Raw genomic sequence first — 27339 nt, forward strand, 5'->3', positions numbered from 1 at the left:
TCTCTTCCTCTTTCCCCTGCTCTTTTCTTTCTTCCTCCACTGTAGACTTTTTTCACAGCATTTCTAAATTAATCATATGTGGGAGTAACAAGAGTTTAAAGTTAACTAAATTTAAATAAGTTTAAATTTCACCAAACAGCTCTTTGTTACTGCTTATAGATAGTGTATCCATGGAGAAATAAGAGATATATTTTGAGTACTATACAGAGAAGAAATATCTAGTCCTAGACATTTCCTTGGTTTTTGTTTTTTGGTTCAAATCATTAACAGTGGATTATACTACTAAATATTAAACCATGGTAATTTGAAGTATGACTTATTTTAAAAATAGACAAAAGTTTTTGACTTGATCTCATTTTTTTTTTTTTGCCACACGCGGGCCTCTCACTGCTGTGGCCTCTCCTGTTGCGGAGCACAGGCTCCAGACGCGCAGGCTCAGCGGCCATGGCTCACGGGCCCAGCTGCTCCACGGCATGTGGGATCTTCCCGGACCAGGGCACGAACCCGTGTCCCCTGCGTCGGCAAGCGGACTCTCAACCACTGCACCACTAGGGAAGCCGTGATCTCATTTTTTGAGTGAATATAATTATAAATTGACAGGTGAAACTTGAGACTTTTACATAACTGAATTTTCTTATTCTGTCGTTGGCATTGCTACACATCATTTCCCATACAGCTCCCTTTAGTGTGGCGATCTTCAAACCTATATAATTGCTGAACTCCTAAAGGTCGAGGAAGGTAACAATGGGAGTCCTTGAGCTAATTTCAGTATTTCAAAAATCCTAATAGAAAATATATATTTACTGATGATAAGAAATGTCAGCCTTTAGCTAACATACCAAGTTTTTTTTGTGTTGGTACTAAAATATATAAACGTAAGTTATCTCATGCTAGTCAAAGATATGATTAACAGTTATATAAGTCTTGAGTAAAAATGGAAAAAAATAATTTTTATATTTTAATAATTGCAGTAGTTGCAATTTGGTAAACTGTGGAAACTAGAAGAGGCTTTTGTGTAAGGGTGGTCTAGAGACAGGGTTGGGGGGACCTTGGGCGTTTTCTTCTGGTGTGAAAAATATTAAAAAAATAAAATACCTGTGGTTAAGCTCACGAGGTTTCTTTTTCTTGAAACATTTTTGCATACATCGTAGAAGAAACTTTTTCTCAGATTCTGAATAACATTTATTCCAAGTTCTTTTATAAAAATAATCTATTTGTCATCTTGCAGATATTATTATTCTTGAGATATTAATATTCTTGAGATATTATTATTCTTATTAATTCTTAAGAATAATAAGAATCTTATTATTCTTAATTCTTATTATTATTCTTGAGCAAAACAATAAGAATTTAAATATAGTTTCAAAATATAGGACAAGATAGAGGATTTCTGACAAGCACTGATATAGCTAGGACGTGCTTGAGCCCAGTTATCTGTTCTGGTCATTTGAAGAATCTAATTTTTATTTATATTGGAAAGCATTTCCTTAATTCTACTTTAAGCTCTGTTTTATACAGTATCTCTGGAAATCATGAGCTTTTTCTAAAGGGAGAATAAATCACATCCTAATACTCTGGTGTGCCAGAGTCAGTAAATCCTAATTTGCGTTTTTCAAGAGATATATTTATTTCATTTAAATTACAAAATTTACTGGCATAAAAGTTGTTTATGATCTTCCCTTATTATCCTTTAATATCTGTAGTATCTGTATCAGTATCACCTCTTTCATTCCTGTCTTCTCTCTTTTTTCCCCTTGATCAGTGTAGCTAGAGATCAGTGTACACATCAGTTACTTCAGTGAGTATCATTGTGTATCAGTTTTCAGAGAACCAGCTTTTGCTTTCATTGACTTTTCTCTGCTTTTTTCCTCTATTTTTCTGTTTTCATTGATCATGCAGTGTTCTGTCTAGGGCTAGTTAGTCCTTACTACTGAGGCAAGACTTTGTTCCTATATATCCATTGCCATATGAAGAGTGAGGTTCTCAGTCTGTGTGAGCACTGTTGCCTTGGACGGTTCTTTCCCTGGCCTTGGCTGGTTTCCTCACATGCACACACTGATTAATACTCAGCTGAATTCTTGAGGGGGCCCCTCTGCAGATATCAGAGTTCTCTGTCTGAGTAGCTCTGTCCTCCCCAGTACTCTGTGCAGTGAACTCTGGCCGTCGTGATCTCCCTAGACTCTCAGCTGTGTCTCCTCAACTTAGGGAGTCCACTGGGCTCTAGCCAGACCCCGTTTCCTGCCCTGTGGCTTGAAACCCTTCCAGGCAGTCAGCTGGACTGTCGTAGGGCTCACCTTATCTGTTTTCTGTTTGTCATCTGCCCTTCATAGCCTGACCTCCAGTGCCAGCCATGAAAACTGTTGTCTTATATGTTTTGCCTTTTTTGTGATTGTATCAGGCAAGAGAGTAAATCTAGTCTTTGTTACTCCATCTTGGCTGGAAGGGTCCAGTGAACTTTTTACTTCAGTTACTTTAGTGTTCATCTCTATAGAATCTGTTTGGTTCCTTTTTAAAAAGTTTCTCTTTTTTTTGTCTGTTATTTCCCCGTCTGTTCATTATGTGTATATTTTCCACATAATTCTTGAATGCTTTTTGTAGTGGCTTTTTCTTTTGTAGTAGTAGTAGTAGTAACGTTTTAAAAATCTGTGTGGTGACTTGAAAATCTGGGTCATCTTAGCATCGGTTTTTATGGGTTGGTTCGTGTGGAGTATGTCATGTTTCTCTGTTTTCATATGCACTGCTTTTTGATTGCATACAGAATATTTTGTTATGTAAGAGGCCCTTATTTTGCTCTTTTTCTCTGAGAAGTGGTTTCTCTTGCAGGCAAAGAGTCTTGCATACTTAGCCTGACTCACACTAGAAACATTTGGCTAGATGAGACCTCTGCAGTTGGCAGCAGCAGAATTTTCTGCCCAGTTCTTTGAGCTGCTGCTTTTTCACAGCAAGACTTTAATAAAATTTCTGCCAGTAGAATAGGTAAAATCTTGATTTTTGACTATTTTTTGTTTTCATATCTTTTTATATTGGGGATATTAATCCTTTTTCTGTACCTACGTTGTAGACCTTTTCTCTCAGTGTGTCTTTTGACTTTTGGGGCTTTTGGTTGTATAAACTTTACAGTTTGGATATAGTCAAGTTTGTCAGTCTTCCTATATGACTTTTATGTTTTGTGTCTTAAGAAGGGATATTCTACTCCACAGTTTTAAGCATTGTTCTCCTATATTTTCTTTGAATAATTTTTATGGTTCCGTGTGTGTGTGTGTGTGTGTGTGTGTGTGTGTGTGTGTATGTTTGCCTTTTGTTTTTCAAAATGCATAGCTCTTTGATTAATCTGGAATTTGTTTTTTTGTGATTGGTTTGACGTTGAAATTTAGTGACATTTTGAGGTGCTGTTTCAGGATTAAGAAACCAGTATTAATGTCCAAGAAAACATGGACTTTCTTACCTATGAATTTGTCAATTATTAATTTATCTAAACTTACTGAACCATGTATATTTCTACCTATGCTAGTATATAAACATGTAACTCATTGAGTAAAGTAACACTTCCTTTAGGCTTGTCAACAACTCTTCAATTTACCCATATTTATTAAAGTTCTAGTCACCTGTCTTGGAGTTTGACGAAAAAAAATTTTTTTTTAATTTTATTCAGTATAGTTGGTTTACAATGTTGTGTTAATTTGAGGTTGACCAAAATTTGTTTCTTACAAATTTTAAAAAGTATGTCATGGTTCATGTAATATGGACTTTAACACATTCCTTGATTACTAATGATTTTATCCATTTGTTTGTTTTTTGGGGTTTTTTTTTGCGGTACACGGGCCTCTCGCTGTTGTGGCCTCTCCCGTTGCGGAGCACAGGCTCCGGACGCGCAGGCTCAGCGGCCATGGCTTACGGGCCCAGCCGCTCCGCGGCATGTGAGATCTTCCCGGACCGGGGCACAAACCCATGTCCCCTGCATCGGCAGGCGGACTCTCAACCACTGCGCCACCAGGGAAGCCCTCCATTTGATATTTAATTGTGGTTATACATACATATTCTAATATATGTACACATAGTCTTTGAGACTTTAAGAATTCTTTAGAACATCATAAATTCTGACCAGGTTTCTCTTTTGAATTGTCTTTTGGAAAGCTTAGAGCCAAATTTGTGACCCTCTGTGATAAGACTGTAAGCTTTGAAATTCTAATTTAGTACTAATCAACATTGTTTCTGGCTTCGTTTTATATCCCTACTTCTGTTTCTTTCTCTCCTACTTTGTATCTTGCTTTAAGTTCCTAAAATTACCTTAAATCCTTTACAGATAAACTGTAGAACAAATGAAATTAATAGCTCTTGAAATTTCCTTACATATTAAATTTTAAATATAATTCACAGTTTTTAAAGCTAAATAATTTCCATTAATAAAGCAATATAGCTATGTGACAGGAAATTTAGGAAAATATGGAAAAGCCAAAAAACACAGGAGTTTTTTGGTAGTTTATTCTAATTTAATAAGATTTATGTTTACTTGAGAACACTAGAGGAAATAGATTAAAAGAAGGTAAAGGGTATGTTGACTTTGAAAACGTCCTAATAACATAGTACTAGGGATAACATAGTAGAAGGGATTTACTTCAGCTGCTGAAATAATGTGTTTTAAGTAGCTTTATATTTATATTTCTCATAATTTTTAATGGTTGTGAAGGTGCTATATAGTAGTAACAGGCTATTTTAAGGAAGTGTCTAAAAATAAAAACCCTGTACTCTGTTATCTTTAGAATTTCTGCTTTGAGATATTCAAATCGTTTTCTGTTTCTCTTTCTCTCTGTCTCTCCACATTTAGGAAAAGAGCCTTGGTTGCTATTGGTACCCATGACTTGGACACTTTGTCAGGCCCATTTACTTATACTGCGAAGAAACCTTCCGATATCAAATTCAAGCCTCTAAATAAGACCAAGGAGTATACAGCCTGTGAACTGATGAACATATACAAGGTAAATGTTCTTTTATGTTAATGTAATAGCTCTGGATAAAGCATGAAATTCCTCCCAAATCAAGTCTTAATGAGGGCAATAAAATGAGTGCTTGAAAAAATAGCAGTGTCTGGGCTCCAACCCAGAGATACTGATTCCTATGATCTAGAGTGAGGTCTGGGCATAGTTTTGTTTATTATTACTTTTATTTATGTATGTATGTATGACTGTGTTGGGTCTTCGTTGCTGTGCGCAGGCTTTTCTAGTTGCGGTGAGCGGGGGCTACTCTTTGTTGCAGTGCTTGGGCTTCTCATTGTCGTGGCTTCTCTTGCTGTGGACCACGGGCTCTAGGCATGTGGGCTTCAGTAGTTGTGGCACGTAGGCTCAGTAGTTGTGGCTCGTGGGCTCTAGAGCACAGGCTCAGTAGTTGTGGCACACAGGCTTAGTTGTTCCACGGCATGTGGGATCTTCCTGGGCCAGGGATCGAACCTATGTCCCCTGCATTGACAGGCGGACTCAACCACTGTGCCACCAGGGAAGCCCTGTTATTACTTTTTTATCTTCTCAGATGTTTTTAATGTACAGCCAGGATTGAGAACCACTGAAGTAGGTCATACTGCATTGTAATATTCACATTTAGGTATAACTAAAACTCATTCAAATACAAGGAACAATGAGATTTAGCTAGTTTTTTTGTAGCATGCACTATTGAAAAGCATCTATCTCCCGTGATTAGCACTTTAGAATCCAGCAGTGAAAATGAGCTCAGTAGTCACTTTAAATTGCATTTAACAAATAGTAAAAGATGTGGGTATCATTTGGAAAAAGCAGCTATTATCATTGACCTGATTTGCAAGTGATTTCTTCTATTTATCTAAATAGTTTTGTATGGTTTGTGTTTTGCTTAAGGTGATTCAGGCTTACTCTGCAAGTCTGTTTTCAGTCTTGAAAAACGATTGCGGTCTTATCTTTCCCCAGTAGGAAATGAGGCTGTATAAGGATTCTGAGATATTAATTTACATTAGAAAATATTATACATTTAAAACTTTGGGGGCTGTTTTATTGTTTTTCTGATTTTCCCCCCCTCTTTTTATGCTAGGTAGGTATGTAAACTAATTACAGTGACAGAAATAAAAAGCTAATTTGGTTTGACTTAATTTTTTTTCAGACTGACAACCACCTTAAACATTATTTACATATAATTGAAAATAAACCTCTGTATCCGGTTATCTATGATAGCAATGGTGTCGTCCTTTCAATGCCTCCAGTCATCAATGGTGAGTTATTTCTTAAGCACCATAGGTTTTTTGCTGTTTCCCTCTTATTCTTTATCATTTCTGTGGAATTCTCAGTAGACTTGACTGAATCAGTCAGATGACTCAATCTGAGAATCTCAGGTCATTTGTGGATTTTATTGTAATAGTTCTTTTCATTCATTTTTCAATATTTTACTGGTGATTTTTATGTAATTTATAAATGTATACATATTTATAAGTTTATAAATATTTTCTGGTGCTACTCTCTGGGTTCTGTTATATTCCTCCAAAGGGTGTTGATATTGTGGTTTTAGCAGGTAATTCATTTAGTTAAACTTAAAGTCAAATTCTGTCTGGCCTGCTGTTTTATAGTTAAATTAAAATTTTAAAACTGAATTTTACCCTCTTAACTCCTTTCTGAAGCTTTTGTTGAAGAAGCAAATTGAACATATTTACAAAATTTAGTGATGTCAGAGCCATAGATGTTTGCCCTTCTGGAAGTGAGAAGGGGGTTCAGTTGATTCACGATGGGAAGGAGAATCTTTTCTTCCTCAAGGTCTTGGACTCTAGTACTTATAGTGGGTTTCGGGGTGAGCCAGATCCAAACCCAAATCTTAGCCTTGCTGCTTAATAGCTGTGATCATGTTCAGTGAGCTTAATCTCTGAATCTTAGTTGTCCTGCCTGCAGCCCTGTCATAGATCGTGGTGAAAATGAGATGAGACAACTTCTGTTAAGCACCTTACATATGGAATGCACTCAGTAAAACCTTGTTTTTATTTTATCTTTATTCTCCAGCTTATAATGGGAGCTTAGAATGAAAGTTGTATATCTCCTTACCTCTGAGGTGTCAGCTTATATTATGTTCTAAACTAAATTGTAGTTTCTGTTTTGTAGAGCTTTTTCGTGCACTTTTATTTCTGAAACTAATTGTTTTGTCATTATTGTTTTGTGTTTGTTGCAGGACATCATTCCAAAATAACAGTAAATACTAGAAATATATTTATTGAATGCACAGGGACAGACTTTACTAAGGTAAATAAAACTTTTTTTCTGTTTTTGTACTGTCAGGGTAGATTTTTACTTCTGGGCCAAGACCAAGTGGCTAAACTTTAAAATATGTTTATTTTGTAGGTGGGGACATACTTTAGCCACTTAGAAAATTGGAAAGATGTAGCTATTCTGTACTTTGGTTAAGGTGCTTTCATTCAGTTGACAAATGTTTAGTGAGCACCTACTATCTTTCCAATGCCATGAATTTAATAATGAGTTACATGTTCTTGACTTCAAGGAACTTGTCATCTTGTGAGAGAATTAGCCAAATACATTACTGTAAAACAGAGAACGGGATCTACATTGTAATGCCATCTGTATAAAGTGTTCATCTTAGTTGGCTTAGTTTGAATGCTAACTAATTTCATACCTTCGTGTACTTGGTAAAAAAAAAAAAGTTAAAACCAACTGGCTATCAAGTTTTATTTAGCAAATTGATAAAGGGTTTATACACACAAAGATGTCTAGAATATGTAGAATACTAATCTTTCAGTCACTTTTCGTCACTATATATTAGATTGGATTGTTATGAAAGCTTTTTTTTATGGCATACTTTTTCTTTACAAAGGTTAAGTAAGCCATAGAGTGAGGTGGCAATTAAGCAAATTAAGAAAGGTAAACTTGAATGGCAGAAGGCTGGAGTATAGAAGTAGGGCAGATAAATGGCATTCACATACATCTTACAGGATTGGAGATCCTTGTAAGATATTTCATTTATAACTTTTATATACCATATGTGCCTTCAGAAATATTGTCAGGGTAATATAGCTTTTCCTGTTAAAAACTTTTTTTAAATTTGCACATTAGCAGACCTTGGATATCTTTTCTGAAGCTTGTATATGAGTGAAGTATATGTAAAAGCAAAGCATATATCCCAATAAGGTTACTGTATTTTTTTCTTTTAATTAAACATTAGAAAAAGATTTAATTGACAAATCTATATGGCCTTCACTGTGTACCAGGCATCGCTCTATGTGTTTTATACACACACACACTCATACTCTTAATCCTTGTATTAACCAAATGAGGTAGGAACTTTTATTACCTCTACCTAACAAACAAAGGTACAAAGACAGTAATTAAGTGACATGCGCAAAATCAGACTGCTAGTAAGTGCTTGGGCCAGGAGTCTGGCATCTGGCTGCAGAAACTTATGAGACTGATAAGGTTTACTGCCATAGTTAGCCATCTGTCTTTCTTGAAATTTGCTCAACCCAAGGGAGGGGGTGGGGAAATAGATGATTTGTCTCAGTCATGGATTGTAACTGTCAGAGAACCGCATAAATGCAGAACACCTGAAGATAAGGTCAGGGCCTCTCAAGCTCAAGAGTTTTTACTCCACTTCTTTCTTTAAAATTTATATATACAGATACAGTTTTAGATGTTTGGAGACTAAATTATATTAAATATTAATTCATTTCCAGCTGATGGAAGAAAGTATATTTATGGGTTACCATAATATTTGTTTTCTTCCTTTGCAGGCAAAAATAGTTCTTGATATCATTGTTACCACGTTCAGTGAATATTGTGAGAATCAATTTACGTAAGTTCGTTCGGCATCTTTATCAATGATGGCCTGTTGTTCTGAAGTCAGAGCACTAAGGCCTTGTGCTAAATATAAAGATGAAATATGTGGTTCCTGTAACTAGAATATATAATCTCTTTGGGGAGCTAAGACATGAACAAATAATGTATAAAGTAAAAAGTGATAAGTACCTTAAAAAGTTTCAGTGATGTTCTGGCCGTTTGTAAGGGCAGGTTACTGCTAGCTGGGGCAATCTGGGTAGACTTCATGGAGGCAATGAAATTTAAGCTGTATTTAAGGATTTGAGACTGAACATGGAGAAACAGCAGAAGGAACAGCTAAACAAAGATAGAGAATCATATATAAGAGCGAAGCATGTATCCTGTGTATACTAATAAGACTACTGTATTTGTTCCAAAGCTAATTTTTTATTTAAAAAATTGCTTATCAAACCTATATGGCCCTTACTGTGTACTAGCATCATAGTTTATTCTAGAGTATTATAATTCAAAATAAATGTATAACTGTAGAAAGCATGACTGAAATTGTATGGGCAGTGTTGGTTATTTTTTTTAATTGATTTGCATTTTAGTGGTTGTGTCAGTCAGCTTTCATTGTGTAACAGCATGACCCTGGTAAAGCCTGGAATGTGTGTGTCAGTATTGGCAAGGTGTTCATCAAGGATGCATGCTTTGTAGGACTGGGAGATAAACTTATCAAGTGGGTGCTGCCTGAAGAGACATGGGAGCTACAGGAAATGGAATAGTAATGTTGTGTATGGGAGGATTAATCCAGACAGCAGTGTTGGAATGTGAATAGATTGAATGTGTTGAGGCTGCAGTTGTAGATCAAGTGACAGTTTTGTTAACCACACACATTTTTAGAATTTATGGCCCTTTTTTCCCCTTAAGTTTTAGTTTTATTTATATTTAATTTTATTTCTGGCTTTATTTTTGTTTTCAGGGTTGAAGCAGCTGAGGTAGTTTTTCCTAATGGAAAATTACATACCTTTCCAGTGAGTATAGAAGAAGTGACTTGGTGATGATGATGACTTTGACAACAGCAGTAACATTAATAATAATAGCTGTAGAGTGCTTTTGGTCTTTCTGTCTATCTGTGCATCCACCCACCTACATGCCAGGCACTATACTGTGTGTATTACATGGATTTAATCCTCACATTAACCCTGTGAGGCTGGGTGCTATTATTAGGCCCTTGACCTTGAGATGTTAAATAGCTTGCCTATTACTATTCAGTGGTGGAGCTAGGATTTAAGCCCAAACAGTCCCAACACACTGTATTATACCACATTTCACTCCCAACCCACTACATTATACCACAGCATTATATGGCCATAATGCCTGTGGTTTATTCCCTTATTAACTAGGTACCTAGGTAATTTATCGTCTCACCCCTTTTAAGGTTAGTCAGCCCTCCAAACCACTGGGCCACCAGGGAAGTCCCAATAGCAGTTTTTTTTTTTTAATTGATTGTAGTTGCTGTTATCAGTTAGCTTTTGTTATGTGACAAACCACCCCAAGGTTTACTAACTTCAAACAACGATCGTTTGTTTATATCATGATTCTGGGGGTCAGCTGGCTAGTTCTGGTCAGGACTGGCTGGGCTAATCTCTGCTAGGCTCCAGCTGGTTGGTAGGCTAGCAGCTGGATGACCTGGGATGGCCTCACTGACATGTCTGCGTCTTGGCAATGAGGTGAACAGGTCAAGTGCCTCTCATCCAGCAGGCTAGCTTGGGCTTCTTTACATGGTGGTGTCTGCACTCAGGTGATAATGATGCTTCTGCTCTGAAAATTGCATTTTGAATAGCAAGCCCATTGTCCTTACCTGAGTCCAAACAGGTTTTTAAATTTATGGGCTTTTTGCGAGTGGCGGTTACAATTTTGAGAGTAATTTTGTGATAAGAAATACTCATAGGTATGTTTCCAACGTTGCTGAAAAGCCTGGATTTTATGTGTGTTTGTTCCTATCTCACATGGTAGAGTTACGTACTGTTTGAAGGAGAGTGAGTACTAATTCATGAGATGCTCCCAGCCTGGCTGTCCTGGAGCAGGTTGATAGCTAGGACTGGGTCGTAGTTGCTTTTCCCCACCTGAAAAAAATGATAGGAAAGGAATGACTTCATAACACTCTTAGATTTAGTATGATGGATAGTCCAATATGGCACATGAATTATTCTTTCTTGGTCATAAACACCTACTTGCATGAGGTGAAATTGAAAATCTTCAGCAGGATTTGTAAGCATTTTAGAAATGATGTAATGCACTAGTGTTTTGCTGAAGAGAATGGTGATTGATCAAGTAAAAGAGAAAAATGTTTGGCATTTTATAATATTTCCAAGAGTTCCAGTTGTCTAGCAAGTAGAATGTTCATGTATGAATATAATGTAGCAAGTAATGTCCTGAAGCGCACTGAGTTTATTTTTGATATCTGGCTCTAATGACAACTTCTTGGGAGGGTAATGAAACCACAACAGTAATGAATTGAATTAGAAAGAGGCTAATGCTGTATCTGGCAGGACTGATTTCAGCTTCTCAAACTCTTTTTCTCTCTAAGGAACTGGCTTATCGAAAGGAGATGGTGAGAGCTGATCTAATTAACAAAAAAGTTGGGATCAGGTATGCTCTGAAAACTTCATTTATTTATTTACTGTTGAAGAGAATTCAAGAATGAAGTACACATATGACTGCTTAATTTTCCCTGAAAAAATGCTTGGAGAGAATTTTGATATCCCTTCAGAGTAATAAGTGACAATAGAACATCAGTTAGGATGTCTGGTGTCCATTGGAATTCACAAAGATAGGTTTCAGGTAGTAGCATATTTTAAAACAAAATATAAACATGTTTTAAATAATCCAGTGAAGTTTATGGTTTGTACGTTCCTATTTCAGAGAAACTCCAGAAAATCTTGCCAAGCTTCTGACCAGGATGTGTTTAAAGTCAGAAGTCATAGGCGATGGGAATCAGATTGAAATTGAAATCCCTCCAACCAGAGCTGACATTATCCACGCCTGTGATATCATAGAAGATGCAGCTATTGCTTATGGATATAACAACATTCAGATGACTCTCCCGAAAACATACACCATAGCTAATCAAGTAAGATTGCACCCTTAAATAAACACTCCTTATTGTTAGAAACTGATTATTGAATGCCAGGAAGGCTTCGAGAAAAACAGAACATAGGAATTAAGCGGTACTGGCCATGCTCTGCTCTGAGAGGCATTTGCTGTGGAGAGGATGCAAAACAGATGTCCGATTGATTAGAGTACGTTGAAAACCTGTGATGACTAGTTCTTTGAAGAAAGACAGGTTTCGAGTTTGGAGCCCTTCTTGCATCTCTAAGTAGGAGATTCATTTTCGGATCCTGGGCCTGAAGGCAGACGTGGCGTGTGGGAGGGGTAGAAGCGGGGGGTTTGTACGTCTGGGTAGGAGTGTTGGGGTAGTGGTGATGGGGAGGGGTCGGTGTGGTGGGGAAATGGTGGGACGAGCAGCATATTAGGATGGAAGGGTGGTTTCCTTTAAGTGACAAGTTTTCTATAAGTCTCTCTTTTTTTTTAATAAAAAAAAAGTGGGAAATTTTATTGAGGTGAAATAATTTCTTCCCCCCAGTTTCCTCTAAATAAACTCACAGAACTCCTGAGACACGACATGGCAGCTGCTGGATTCACTGAGGCACTTACCTTTGCTCTGGTATGTTGTACATGCTTTTGGTGCCCTGCTCATTGTTTTCTTTGAATCTCCGAAATACTTGTTCTGTGATTCCTTATATGAATTTATAAAAAGTTATAAAGAACACTTTGTTACCTGAGATTGTGTAATTTCTGGTAAAGAAATGAAGATTTCTTTTTTTTAGTCACAGAAAAGCACGAAGGACTAAATTTTAGAGTTTCATGTAATTGTTGAGGGTTCACGATGAAGTTCGTAACCAAATTTATTAAGTTAGAATTTTTAGTCTTAATTTGGTTGTGGCTGTACCCACTAGATGCCGCCCTGGTTAAGGGCTTGTGGACTGCTCCACGTTAAGCCTGTTTCTTTGTCTTTGAACATGTTCACAGACATTTGCTTTGAGTTGAAAAGCTGACATGAAAGGCCTAAGTCAGGAAATGAGTTTTATTACAAAATCAGACAGAAATCTCCCTCCCCCAGCAGATCGAGCATTTGAAGATATCGAAATGTGTCTGCAATTTGTAGTTTCTTTCTCTCTCTTGCTGAGCTGTGCTATGGTGCCCACAGTGTACTTCTTGACTATTCAAGTCCGTTTCACCTTAACGATGTAAGGCAAAAACCAAAACAACCAGGAAAGCTCCCCCCAACGCAATTCTAGCTCTAAACGTCTCAGTCTTTTAAGGTGTTTACAGAAGGCAGTGGTGGGAATCACGACCAGTACACAGAGGGCTGGTGAGGAGATGTAGCCTCTCTCACGTCACTTTATTGAGCCTTTGTAATTCATAGGATGTTCTCACTGGAAGGGACCTTCCAGATCTAGTTCAACACCTTCCTTTTGCTTTTTTTTCTTTAATCTTTTTTTTTTTTTTTTGCGGTACGCAGGCGTCTCACTGTTGTGGCCTCACCCGTTGCGGAGCACAGGCTCCGGACGTGCAGGCTCAGCGGCCATGGCTCACGGGCCCAGCCGCTCCGCGGCATGTGGGATCTTCCCGGACCGGGGCACGAACCCGTGTCCCCAGCATCGGCAGGCGGACTCCCAACCACTGTGCCACCAGGGAAGCCCTAATCTTTTTTTTTAATTAATTTATTTTATTTATTTTTGGCTGTGTTGGGTCTTCTTTTCTGCAAGTGGGCTCTCTAGTTGTGGCGAGCGGGGGCTACTCTTCGTTGCAGTGCGTGGGCTTCTCATTGCGGTGGCTTCTCTTGTTGCGGAGCACGGGCTCTAGGCGTGCAGGCTTCAGTAGTTGTGGCACACGGGCTCAGTAGTGTGGCTCTTAGGCTCTAGAGTGCAGGCTCGGTAGTTGTGGTGCACGGGCTTAGTTGCTCCGCAGCATGTGGGATCTTCCTGGACCAGGGCTCGAACCCGTGTACCCTGCATTGGCAGGCGGATTCTTAACCACTGCACCACCAGGGAAGTCCCAACACCTTCCTTTTTCTGGTTTAGAAATCTTTCATTCAACAACATTTATGGAACATCTGTTATATGCCAGGCACTGTACCAGTGAGGAAGCCGGAGGCCGAGAGAGGATAAGTACCCAGCAAAGTTTACACAGACAGCAGGAGAACCATGACCAGAATCTGGCCTTTTGACTCCTTGAGGAGTGCTTTTCTGTTATGTCAGACTGAATGCTAGGTTTGAGGACCATGTCATTCATATATGGCCCACATATGCATATGCAGTCAGGAGCAGCAGTGATTCCATGTGAACTGATGTACAAAAAATAGCACAAGGAAATGTATTCTGTTCTTTTAGAAATGTATTCTATTTTTTATAATTAAGTGGCAAAGGAATTGATTTTGTAACTGTGTAGCCCCATGCATCTAAGGGGGAGCACGTTCTCTGCCTCCTGACAAGTAGCTACTCTGCAGAGAGAGTTTGTCTTCCACAAAGGGCTTTATGTACATGATTCCATCTCTCAGTGCAGCCCTGTGAAGTAGGTGTTTCTGTCTTACACAGCAGTTAATTGAGGTAACTTGTCCCACTTCGTGCAGCCAGTTGGCTGTGGACCAGGGATTCCAGCACAGGTCTGTCTGTACCCCAGGCCTGTGACTGAACTGTCCCACCACGAGTGCCAGAAACAGTCTGTTCAGTTGTCCAAGGTCACTTCAACACTTTATCACAGTGGGGCGGGACAGGGCGGGGGTCAGAATTAGGTGCTAGAGAGTTTCAGATTTGTAGTAACAGTTTTGCTATAGGAATTTCAACATGAAAGGTGTTTATAAAGTTACATACTTTCTAAGCAAACCTAAACATCACTGGGCCTTATATCTAGTTTTGCACAAGAGTAGCGGCCCTTCTCTTCCTAAAACCCAGCCCTTGACTTCCCAGGTGTAAGTAATTCACATATCATCATCATGATTTTTGCTATATCTGCATACCAGTTGTAATATTTTCATTTAAATTAGCTCACTTTTAAAACTAAAAACCTACTTCAGCCTTATTTAAGAATAATGTTTGTAAAAATTACGGGCTTCGTTTACTTATTCTATTTTTTCTAACAAGTAAATGTGTTTATTTAAAATAAACACATAAATATTCTTATAAACATTCCATCCTGTATACCAGCTACTGCTGCTTCAGGATACCTGATTTAAATTGCTTCTTACCTCTATCCCTTATGGTCCATTATCATGATAAAGTGCAAGGTCACTCAGATACCTAGCTGTGTAGCCATGTGTCTGTGGGCCCTTTTTCTTTGATACAGGCAGTATTAGTTCTGTTTGAGAATAGATCGCATCATGTAAATTGCATTTCCTAACTGGTCACGTTATGTCTAAATCTTGTTATTAAAACTCCTCCATGTTATGGAGGAAAAAATGGTTATCCCAGCATGCCTGCTGCCATTCTCCACTGCTGCAGCTATGGCGGTGCAGGGAGCTCTTTTCTCCTGTGCCTGGATGTGTCTTCAGAATCCTTCCTGAAAGAGCAAGGCAGAAGTCATTAGAACTGACATTGGCATCCAAACCCACTCTTTTTTTCTAAGTGAAATACAGACCACTAGTCCTGAGGACAGTTTTCTATTTTCCAACCTAATGTTGGAAAATAGAAAAGAGTAACTGATGGTACATCAGTTTTCATGTTAAGTTTTAAACTCTTTCAAATGTTAACATTAATATATGTGATAATTGTTTATTCTTAATAATGACATTAGTTATCATCATTAATATTTTTTGATCACTTAGTTTGTGCCAGGTATTGTATTTGTTTATCTCACAGTCATGGAGTTTTATTTTCAGAATTCTGCCTACCATCCTGGTTTTGAGGGTGACAGGCATCTCTCTTTTTTTGGTGGGTGAGTGCCTAGGAGCTTGCTCATTACCCAGAGCTTTATCAAGCACATCTGCGCGGAAGTTAAGTGACATAGTTGAGGCCATGGGAATTCTGCTCTTAGTCCCACCATTCTATCGCAAGTCAGTACACATTTTGCAGAGGTTACAATAGTAGTCAAAACACAAAGTCATATGAGCACCAAGGAGGGAGAGAGAATTTCTGACTAGAGTCATTAGGGTTATTTTTATGGAAGTGGTGGAAGAGATGTCTTTTAAGTAGAATCTTTCAGGGGGTGGAGAGGCAGCAAGTCGGGCAGGGAGGGCATTTCAGGTAAAGGTAAGGAAAAGTGTACAGTTCAGGGAATGAGCAGGGAATTGTAGCAGACTCGACTGGTAAGGTCAGTGGGAGGCTAGCTTAGGGGGGCCCAAGTACAGGTTACACCACCAGCTCCATGTGAAAAATGTACTTTAGCTCTGCATCATGGTTAGAACTCATTGTAAGAGAATTATGACTGTTAAATTGCATCTGCTGTGGACCTGAATTTAATTGATACATGTTTATTCTCAGCTTATTCTTAGCTTACTTTATATAATCTACATTGCCATGAGGCCATCAAAAGTTGTTACAGCATTAAATACTTTTTATATTGGATTTAGTCATTGCTTTTCCATATTGACCTATTTTTATATATTTCTTAGTGCTCCCAAGAAGATATTGCTGATAAACTGGGTTTGGATATCTCTGCAACAAAGGCAGTCCTCATAAGTAATCCTAAAACAGCTGAATTTCAGGTAAGAGTTTTAAGTAGTTAAGAATTCGGGTAAAAACTGAGAGACAGTCCATGAGTTATGAAAAGTCTCTTCAGTTATTTTATCTCAAATGGCAAAATCATAGAGCTTCTTTAGAATTTCTTCTTGGATAGATTTATATTTGGTTCTTACATACATTGCTGACAAAAATTCTTTAAATATTTTATAATCTTTTCTTGATTAACCTTATAGGTGGTTCTTACTTGCTTTGTGCTACCTATACCTAGCCCAGCCTTTCTTGTTTGAACTTTCCATTTCACAATTGATTTTTTTTTTAATACTATTTTCAGGTTTCATCTCTTTTCTATCCATTTGTAATACATGAAACTACACCTGTTCCCAGTACCTCCATTAAGTCTTTTACTTTGAAATAAATCGTTACGCCAGTTGCGGACTGTGCTGACTGTGCCTTTCATTGTCATTGTCTAGTTTATTGGCAGTCTCATGTGGAGGTTAGGAATATTTAAATGAGAATGATACTCCCTTGATAGTAAACGTTCAGTGATTTACATGATAGATTCGGACCTTAACTATAAAAAGAGAGCATTTCAAAGTTATAATATCTTTGCTTATTAATGACTTTGAATCGTCTTATCTCTTTCATACTAGTAAGCTCATTCTGTTTTCCTTGTATATGCATTTCAGTGTTTTTTTAAACAGGCTTTAGAGAAGATCATGCCTTCTAGAATCAAGGGGAATCTTAGAATTGGAAGGAAATGCTTTTCAGAAAGTTAATTATAAAATAATACATGAACTCTGATTTGAGATAGTTTCTTTGGATCTTGGTTTTCACTTTTGTAAAAGTAGTGTCTGGATTAGTTCTAAAAATTCTAAAAGTTCTAAAAATGTTAAGATTTAGATTTTTTAAAGTTAGATTTAATGTATAGAGCTACATACTAATGTGACAGATTACAGCTAAACTAAAGAACTAATTGCTAATAATATGCATCAAATACCTAAATTCTCCATATTCAGTGTCAGAACTTTGAAGAATCTTTACACTAGTTTAGAAGGATTGTGATAATTTTTATATTTGGATTTCTGATGCCCACTAGCTTTTCTAAGACGTCTGAGGTGTTCTCTTTAATAAGAGATGTTCAAATTCATTTGGATAGAGAAATTTTTCAGTAAATCTTAATGGATTTTTATTTGAGTTTTTTCCAAGTGTTTCTTTTTCTCCCAGTTTTATTTCTCAAGCTTGATAGTTTTCTTACAATGTGGTAATGTTATGTTCTTTAGGGTTTACATCGTATCTATTTTATATAAGTGGAAGGAAAACAAATCAGTAACACATTAAATGTCACTCTAAATAGCTGTAGCTCAGCACACGTAAGAGTCAGTATTTCTGCATTAAATACATAAGAGATGAGAGTCTGTCTTTTAGATTTGACAGATTCTCTATTTTACTCCTTCTTTATGAACAGATACGTCCTACCGTTACCAATGTGGCTAACAGGTTTATATTTATTTATGGTTAAAATAAGTGTAAGTTGTTCATGGTCTTGTATCTCAATTTATTGTCTAAGCTTATTCTTTCTTTTGCATAATTCTTAACTTTGGGCTATTTTCTGGTAGTAGTTATACTAGAGAATGGATGAAATAAGAGAAATGTTATTTACTGAAGTATGTAAAATTTTACTATAATTATTGTAAACACAATTACAGAAAATTACCATATCCCCCTAAATTAGCAATAGTATTCCTTAATATCCTCAAATATCCAATTATTGTTCAAATTTTCTCAGGTGTCTTTTTTTAAATAGTTTATTTGATTTGGGGTTCAAATGAGGTTCATACATTAAAGCTGATTGATGTGCTTAAGTCTCTTTTAATTCACAGGTTGCTCCTCCAACCATTCATCTCTTTCCCTCTCTCCCCCTCCCCCTTTCACTTTGTGGAAGAAACTGGGTCACTTATCCTGTAGAGTTCTCACATTTAGGATTTTGCTGACTATATTCCTGTGGTCCCCTATATTTTCAGTAAATTGGAGTTAGATCTAGGAGCTTGATCTGATTCAGGTTTAATTTTTTGTGTTGCTGTGAGTTTTTAAATAAATAAATCTTATCTCTAAAACAAAGTGAAAAAAAACCCTGCAAAAGTCATCTACAAAAGTGGCTTGTTTTTATTCGAATAAGTTAAGCTTTCCTTAAACATTGTAGTTTTGTTCTGTGAATGGTTTGGGCACTTTCTCTCTGGTTGGGAAAGTGAGCCATATTTCAGAAAGCACTGAGTTGAAGGCTAATAGCAGCTTTCTGGTAGAGTAAATATAGTAGGAAAGGTGTTCTCTTCTTTTTTTTTTCTTAATATTTATTTATTTGGTTGCTCTGGGTCTCAGTTGCGGCAGGTGGGCTCCTTAGTTGCAGCATATGGGCTCCTTAGTTGTGGCATGCGAACTCTTAGTTGTGGCATGCATGTGGGGTCTAGTTCCCTGACCAGGGATTGAACCCAGTCCCCCTGCATTGGGAGCATGGAGTCTTATCCACTGCGCCACCAGGGAGGTCCCTGTGTTCTCTTCTTTCCTCAACACAATCTAGCAAGTCCTTTTAAGGGCTTAATGTTACATGTGCAGGATCTAAGAGGGGCTGTTGTTTTAGCCAGGATGGGCAGGGCAGGCCCATGTAGGACCATGTAGACCTTTGAGCAGAGACCTGAAGGAAGTAAGATAGCTACATAGGAATCTAGAGGAAGAATGTATGAGGCAGAGGAAAGAGCACGTGTGGAGGCCTGGGATGGGATCCTGATGGCAGCATGTGGCTGGAGCACGCGCAGTATACCAGGGGGAGCAGCAGGCGTCGGGCTTGGAGAGGGGGCTAGGGCCAGATTCACATAAAGCCCCATGTAGGGCATGGGGTTTTATTCAAAATCTGATGGAAGTCCATTGGACGTTTTTGAGCAGGAGAGTTCTGTGATCTGATTTAGGTGTTAAAGGGTCACTCTGTGGGGAGAATAATAGATCATAAGGTGGCAAAGTAGAAGCAGAGAAATCATCCTAGGAAGCTCATGCAGAGTCTGGGCAAAAGATAATGGTGTTGGAGTCTGACTGCAGCTGTAATACCGTCGCTCATAAACCCTTCTGGTAACATGATGTGTTGGAAGCTAACGTATCTCATACAGCTTAGAATGAGAAATTTATTTCACAGACAAAAGCAGGGGAAGTTTTGCCCTTTTTTTTTAAGAATTGGAATGTGTATTTGTATTTCTTATGAATATTAAGAATGAAATAACTATACATTTTCCTATTTGTTTTGGCTACTAGGCTGAAAACTGTAGTCACAGCCTGCCCATAGCAGCTGTGTGGGTTTTTAGTGCCTACATATTTGTGTTCTGTTTTTCTCATTGTCCTGGTATTTTAATTGCATTTACATTTTTTCCCTGGTCCTGGTTTTTTAAAATTTGGTTAATTCATGTTAATACTGTTTAAATATTTGTATTTCTTGTAATTTACTTCAATTACTTTGTGAAATGAAGCAGGATATGAAGTACTGGAATTAAAAATTAAAAATGACTTGGATATTTAGGCATTGCATTTTCCAAAAGTGTCTTCCTGTGAGACCATGGATTAATAACCAAGTATGTGTGGTTCCTATTTGGTCAGTGCAATTTCATGTCTTCTCCTGTAGGTGGCACGCACTACCCTTCTTCCTGGCCTCCTAAAGACCATAGCTGCGAATCGGAAGATGCCCCTTCCTCTGAAACTGTTTGAAATCTCTGACATTGTAATAAAAGATTCTAGCAGAGGTAAGAATGAGTCACCTTTGATTTGTATACTTAAAGCATTTTTTATTATGAAAACTTCAACTGTATATAAAAATAGAGGAAATAATGTAATTACTCCTGTGATTCCAGCACCCACCTTCAAGAGTTATCAGTTCACACATGGCCAGACTTCTTTCATCTATACTCCAACCCACTTCCTCGTATTCCTTTAGTATAAATCTTAGACATCACATCATTTTATCAACAAACACTTTAGTTTGTATTTATGAAAGGTAAGGGCTACCACTATTGTTTTTAATAATCCAATGCCATTATTATATCTTATCATCAAATATCCAGCTAGTGTTTGAATTTTCCCAATTATCTCATAAGTTTAATTTTCATGACTGATTTATGTGAATCAATCCAAGCAAGGGCCAGATATTTGATTGCAATATCTCTTACTTTTAATGGAAAGCAAATTTTAATAGAGAATTTAATAATGTTTATGAAGAACCCTATTAAAACCTCAACTTGCAAAGCACTATGGAGTATTTCTGTTTTTCTTATGTCATGTGATTTATATGCATATCATTTTGACGTACTTGATATCTTACTATTCTAGTTTAACAATGATTGTTCATATTACTGTTGTACCGGTGATTGTAAATGTGTTTTACCAGTTTTTGCTTCTTTTGAGGATGGTCTGGACTTGTTAGTACAGCAAGTTGCTTTGTCTAATATTTGGAATGTAGCTGTTATTTAATAAATATATTATGTATTTAGTAAGTCCTTAAACCTGATTGCCAAGAAAGCCTGTCTCGTTCAAACTTCTCCATGTCTTCAACTTATATAAGTCCGACTGACTGTTCGAGCTGCATATGTGGTATCTCTTGGTGAGCAGTGCCCTCAAATGACTAAATTACTGGCAGTATTCCTTTGATTCCCTGGATTTAACAGTTGAAGTCCTATCAGTATTTATTCAGTCTTACCCCAGACTCTGCAGAATTCAGAATGTGTTCTTTTGAATCAGTTGACAAAAGAGGGGGCCTTTTCCTCAGTTTCTCCTGAAGAGGACAACATGGCGTCATTCTAACTACTAGAAGGTAGCCAAGAACTATTGACTGTAAATCGGCCTGTCTTAGGAAATAGATTCTATAAAGGTACCCTGTGGACTGTCCATTGCAAACCTTCCAGCCTAGGCTGGATTCCATGTGCTCCCAGTATGCAGCCTTTCTTCAGTTAACAGTGTCACCTTGCATTTGTATGGTGCTTTTTGCTTTGCGGAGCACAGGCTTCGGACACGCAGGCTCAGCGGCCACGGCTCACGGGCCTAGCCGCTCCACAGCATGTGGGATCTTCCCGGACCGGGGCACGAACCTGTGTCCCATGCATTGGCAGGCAGACTCCCAACCACTGCACCCCAGGGAAGGCCCCCCCACCCAAATTTTTTAAGGTACTTTTTCTTTTTTGATTGTTAAAACATCTCTTTGAGGCTAATGGGACAAAATATTGTCCCCATTTAATATACTGGAAAATTAAGAGAGAAAAGTGGTAATTGGCGCAAGGCTGCATAAAATAAGGGACTTAGAGCTAGGGCCAGAATTTTGGTCTCAGTGCTTATATCCTTAGAGAATAAAAGTTCTATGTAGAATTTTCCTTGGGTGATAAATGTGCTGTAATAGAAATCAGAAGACATTTTCAGTGCCAGCTGCAAATAGTTTTGAGGGTTCTTATACCTCAAATCATCCATTGGTATAGATAACTGAGAATTTGTTGTAATTCCAATGTCAGTTTTTTCTATTAACTTTGACTTGTTACCTTTCATCCTAGTTCTTTGAGTTTTATGTTGTTTTGATCCTTGGTGATCCTTTAATATTTCTAAATATAGGATTAGGTTAATTACTCGAGATTTCCTCAAAAGTTCTATAATACTGTTTCAGCAACAGGACTCCTCCCTAATTGCAAAGGCTCCCTGCAGGGCTGGGCATGCTCACAAGCAGGCAGCTCAGAGCCTGGACGGTGAGGGTGAGGCGCGAGCTGCGGTCCCCACAGTTGCCACAGGGAAGGTTTCGCTGTAGGCATGGAACACCACTTTACTGTATTGCAGTCCAGGGTAGAGGTGCCTTTGCTGGTTTTCTTTTCCTCTGTGTTTCTTGGGAAGGCCCGTGCTTGGAGGTTGAAAGAGAGCTGTTCTTAAATACAAGTGCTATAGGCCATCATTTAACAAATCACCCTGGTGATAGTTCCAGAAACCCCATCCATATACTTTTTAATTCAGAGATTTGTCTTTCTGCTACACTTCGTTTCATCAGGAATAGTAGTTCTTATCTCTGTAGCAAACCTTTTATACCTGATTTTAGTTGTGATTATTCTGCTCTGTTTTCCACATCAATCCATTTTTAACTGATATGACTTTTGCCTGTTGTCTTACACCATCATGGTTTATTGTTTTTCTTTAAAATTTTCTGTCATATCAATGAGATTTGAGGAATAAGAGGAGGTAGATGCACTCAGTAAGTCTACCATCTTGAAAACATAGGTTTGCTTTAGTTTACGTGGAGTGTGTTTCCTGTTTAAGTTGGCCTGGATTTTATTTCATAACAGAAGCTTTTCTGATGGATTATTATAAATAGGGACCTGTGATCTCCCTGCCTGTCATCTGGTGTACAGAGAGGACTCTGCAGGAGAGGCAGCCCAGCACCGCAGTTCCATGAGAGACTGCAGCCAGAGTGCCTGCGTTTGAGTCATGGTTCTGCCATTTACCAGCTGCTTAACTTTGGACAATTAATTTAATTTCTTGGTGCCTCAGTTTCCTCATCTGTACAATGGGAATAATGATAGCACTTATTTCAGTAGACTTGTAAAAATTAAACGTATTTTGAAAAGTTCCAGCCACGTAATAAGCACCGTTTGGTGTTTGCTCTGACTGTCAGCATATTAGCAATCCCTAAGGCCCAAAACCTAGCTTCTTGGTCTCTGGAAATTTTCTTTGAGAATGAATTGAAAAACCTTTGCTGGCCATTAAAGGGTTAATATCACCTTGCTAAGGCACTTGGAGCTCTTTTTTTTTTTTTTTTTTTTTTTTTTTTGCGGTACGTGGGCCTCTCACTGTTGTGGCCTCTCCCATTGCGGAGCACAGGCTCCGGATGCGCAGGCTCAGCGGCCATGGCTCACGGGCCTAGCTGCTCCGCGGCATGTGGGATCTTCCTGGACCGGGGCACGAACCCGCGTCCCCTGCATCGGCAGGCGGACTCTCAACCACTGCGCCACCAGGGAAGCCCTTGGAGCTCATTTTTATCCTAACTTTGAACTTAATTGGTTTTTCTTCTGTTGTGCACTATTTTTCTTTTTTTTTTTTTTTTAGGAAAAGAAAACCAAAATGTACCAATGTGGGAATTTACTTAAGAAAGTGGGAATGTTGGGTTTTTTGTTTTTTTTTTAATTTTGGCTGTGTTGGGTCTTCATTGCTGTGCGTGGGCTTTCTCTGGTTGCGGCGAGTGGGGGCTACTCTTTGTTGTGGTGCGCGGTCTTCTCATTGCGGTAGCTTCTCTTGTTGCGGAGCATGGGCTCTAGGCGCACGGGCTTCAGTAGTTGTGGCACGCGGGCTCAGTAGTTGTGGTGCACGGGCTTAGTTGCTCTGCGGCATGTGGCATCTCCCCGGACCAGGGCTCGAACCCGTGTCCCCTGCATTGGCAGGCGTATTCTTAACCACTGCACCACCAGGGAAGTCCAGGAATGTTTTTTGAGCAATTCATCACCCACTTCTTTTCAGTGAATTGAGCATATATGTTTTTACCGTCTCTCGAACCAGGAACCATTTCTCTGTTGGAGTTACAGTAGCCATTTCCTCCTAAATAATGAAACAATTTTGAAGGAAAAAAGAAAAAATCTAGACCATCAAAAGTGAAATGACAGAGCAGTTTTCTAGGGACTGTGAAAATGTCCCAAATTTTCACTAGTGAGGGCGGTACTCGAACTGCTGGTTTAAAAGGGGTGCAGATGTATGGCAACACAGTCTCATTTGTTGTACTGGGAGGAAGTATCTTTTAGTTCCTTTTCTTTGCCAGGGGCTGCTTGGAACATGAGAGAAACGGTTGCCAAGGGAGTGTACAAGGTGCCCTGATAGCACAGAGAAGGGAGTGACAGCTGCCACTAACTTGTTTCGTAACATTAAGGAAAACCCAACACTCTCAGCCTCATGGTTTTTGTGTAGGCAAGTGTATCTTCCAAAATGGAAATGGAAGAGGAATCTGTATTGGATTTCAATATGCCTTCCACAAATTCTGTCTGACTTGCGTTTCTGTAAGAGTAGACGGAAGTCCGTGTTTTTGTGCTTGACCTTATCGGACAGTTTCTTATGCTAACGTGGACTTTCTGACTGGCCATTCCATGTCATGAGGCTGTCAGGCTGCCCGGTGAGGGACTCAGGCACCCTTCTCAAGTGTGAGGATTTCCACTCTGAGCCAGACACAGTCCTGTTCTAAGAGGCTGAGCCAGTCACTGCATTTATTGAACTGTAAGATCTGAAGTTGCTGCAACATTTAAAAAAATTAGTCATGACTCGAGGGACAAAGCTGATTTATCCCTTTTGTTGGGCAGAGTGGCGGTGTCTTTGGAAGGAGAAGTTGAATGCAGACTCTGCTGTGGGGTAAATTTTCAGCTTTATTATAGCAGGGAAGTCCAGTAGAGGCTGTACTGAAGCTATCAGATCGGGCTGCTGTGTGAGTAACTGGTTGGTTTCAGTTGTTATGTTTGTCTTTTCAGTGTCGAGGAGAAACTATAAACAAAATAGTAAAAAATTACTTCAGAGGAGCAGTTGTGAATTTCTAATCTTCATGCCCAGAAATGCAACTATATTTTGCAAAGTCCAGCATTCTGGCTTTTTATTAAACGCAGATTGAATTCTGCCATCACAGTTTATTCCACAGTGGTCACTGAAGCTGCCAGGATGCCTAAAAGCTCCCAAAAATGGCAGGAGAAAATGCATCATGGGGTTGAATCTAAGTTTAAAAGGAATGATAGCCTAAGAAGGAAGACTTACTTTGGCTTCGTAAAGCAAGTATATAGGGTGTTTTAAATTTAGCATGATACAGTCATCCAGTTGTCAGTTTGACATTTATTGGTGGAGAACCCTGATAATCATACTGCCCTTTAGTTTTAACTACTGCATTTTAATAATTTTAAAACTGCTGGGTTTTAATAATTATTGTATTGCTCAGGTTGTTCCTGCGTCTCCAGAGCGTTGCTGCAGCCCTGGAACAAGTCACCTTTCCTCTGTCCCCCAAATTGCTGCTTAAATAGTTGCTAAAATTTCTCATTCTCCCTGAAACTTTTCTAAATCTGAAAGATCTACTTCTTACCTTGCCTAGTTTGGATATGGAAATCTAGAATTTTTTTTAAACTTTTACATTTAAAGTTTTTTTTTTTAACTTAAGTATATTTAAGATTCTTGTTCTTTTCTCCTCCTGGCACCACCATGGCCACATAGAACAGAGCTAATTCACTGTTCTTTATGATTTGGTTTGTTCCTTCTGTTTGCTGTTGGTTTGTACCTTTCATGTATCTGTCTTATTTTGTAACCTGCTAAACTCTAGGGGCCCAGTCTTCGTAGTTTTTTGTATAATTCTTTACTTGATAAAAAGCTCAATAAAAGCATTTTCATTATGAGCTTGTAAAATACTTCAGCTCTGAGAAATTGTCCATTAATTCTGCAGCCATTGAATAATGGAAGATTATCTCACATCCACATGTGGAATGTGGCTTTCTGAAGAGAGCTTATGTCATCAGTCTAGATTAGTTTAATTTTACCACTCATGTTTTTGGCATGTAGAATTTCCAATTAATAATCCAAAAAATATGGGTGTAAGGAGCATTGACATTAACAGTATTTGAAGTAGCATCATTCGCGTATGTGATGGCATCTTAACTGTGTGAATACCATCATTTTTAATATAGAAAGTTATTTTAGTACGTTTGGTTCACATAGTTAAGATCTGCTAACATGAGTATAATGTGCTCTGTCATGCATTGAATATCGTACTTTTTTAATAGATAAAAATCCATTCCAGGTTTATGTTAACGACATAAAAGCCAACCCACAAGGATGTAACCTTTTCCTTCATGCATTGAGAAGGTCATAGATTTTTCCTCACATTTGTTTCTTGGCTTTCAGCATTATTTAAAAGACGAAAAGTCTTTACCTCAGTGCCATAATATAGAAGTGTTTTAAGGAAAATTGTTCTTAGGTTTTATTATGTTTGTTTTTAAAATTGAAAATGTATTTGTAATATCTTTAAGAACTTTCACAAATATGTATTAAGAGTAATTCTGTTGTTTTCACATTAAAAAAAAAAATACACGTATCCAGCTTCTCCCAAATCCTACTCTTAGAATTAGTTGCCAGACATTCTATGCATATGCAACCGTATGTTTTACATTTCTCTATATAGCCACAGATACAGGTAAATTCTTTCTGGTGTTTACACAAACAGGATTATGCTTTTTCTGTCTTCTGTACTTTTTTCCTATGAACACATTCTGTCCACCTCATTCTTTTTAATGGCTGCACAGTATCTCATTATATGGATATACTGTAATTTATTGACTCAGACTATTATGATGACTGTTTAGATTGTTACCAGGTTTTTGCTAAAATATGTCTATTGTAATGAATATCCTTGTACCCTTATACAAATATGTGTTTTTAGAAATTGAATTGGTCAGTCCCTAGATATGCATATTATATGTTTGCTACCTTGTCAAATTCTCTTCTAAAAAGGATTTTTTACAAATTTGCAGTCCTACCAAGAGTGTGTAAAGGTTCCTGTTCTCCCATGTTAGATCTAATTTTTTAAAGTCTATGTCTTGACAGGATTCTTATAGCTTTTGTGAATCATTAGGCCTACTCTGAATTTCTTCTGAAGATAAGTAAAATTTGTAATATAAGCTATACTAGTCTCATGGGTACCAATATTAAAGAAATTTTTTAGATGGAATAGACTAAAAATCAAAGTGATTCGTTTCATTTTCTGAGCTTGGCCAGGCTGTTATTCTCAAGCTCAGTGTCAGCCACCAGTTGCCCTGGGA

The 27339-nt window shown here is 38.1% G+C and overlaps 1 protein-coding gene across 5 annotated transcripts in view; it reads left to right on the plus strand.

Annotated features, from left to right (window-relative positions):
- The window catches only part of FARSB (phenylalanyl-tRNA synthetase subunit beta), a 67285-nt gene that overhangs the window by 12464 nt on the left and 27482 nt on the right, over positions 1-27339 (plus strand). For 4 of the 5 annotated variants that reach the window (XM_067740430.1, XM_067740429.1, XM_067740431.1 and 1 more), the window contains exons 6-15: positions 4826-4976; positions 6124-6232; positions 7174-7244; positions 8744-8805; positions 9751-9802; positions 11362-11423; positions 11697-11904; positions 12418-12498; positions 16444-16536; positions 20175-20292. In XM_067740430.1, the coding sequence (XP_067596531.1) occupies positions 4826-4976; positions 6124-6232; positions 7174-7244; positions 8744-8805; positions 9751-9802; positions 11362-11423; positions 11697-11904; positions 12418-12498; positions 16444-16536; positions 20175-20292 (1007 nt within the window). Of the gene's footprint in view, positions 1-4825; positions 4977-6123; positions 6233-7173; positions 7245-8743; positions 8806-9750; positions 9803-11361; positions 11424-11696; positions 11905-12417; positions 12499-16443; positions 16537-20174; positions 20293-20400; positions 20544-27339 lie in introns of all 5 variants that reach the window. The other variant, XR_010944213.1, reaches the window with a different exon arrangement.

The sequence above is a fragment of the Pseudorca crassidens genome, chromosome 6 (assembly GCF_039906515.1).
Source record: "Pseudorca crassidens isolate mPseCra1 chromosome 6, mPseCra1.hap1, whole genome shotgun sequence".
Taxonomy (NCBI): Eukaryota; Metazoa; Chordata; class Mammalia; order Artiodactyla; family Delphinidae; genus Pseudorca; species Pseudorca crassidens.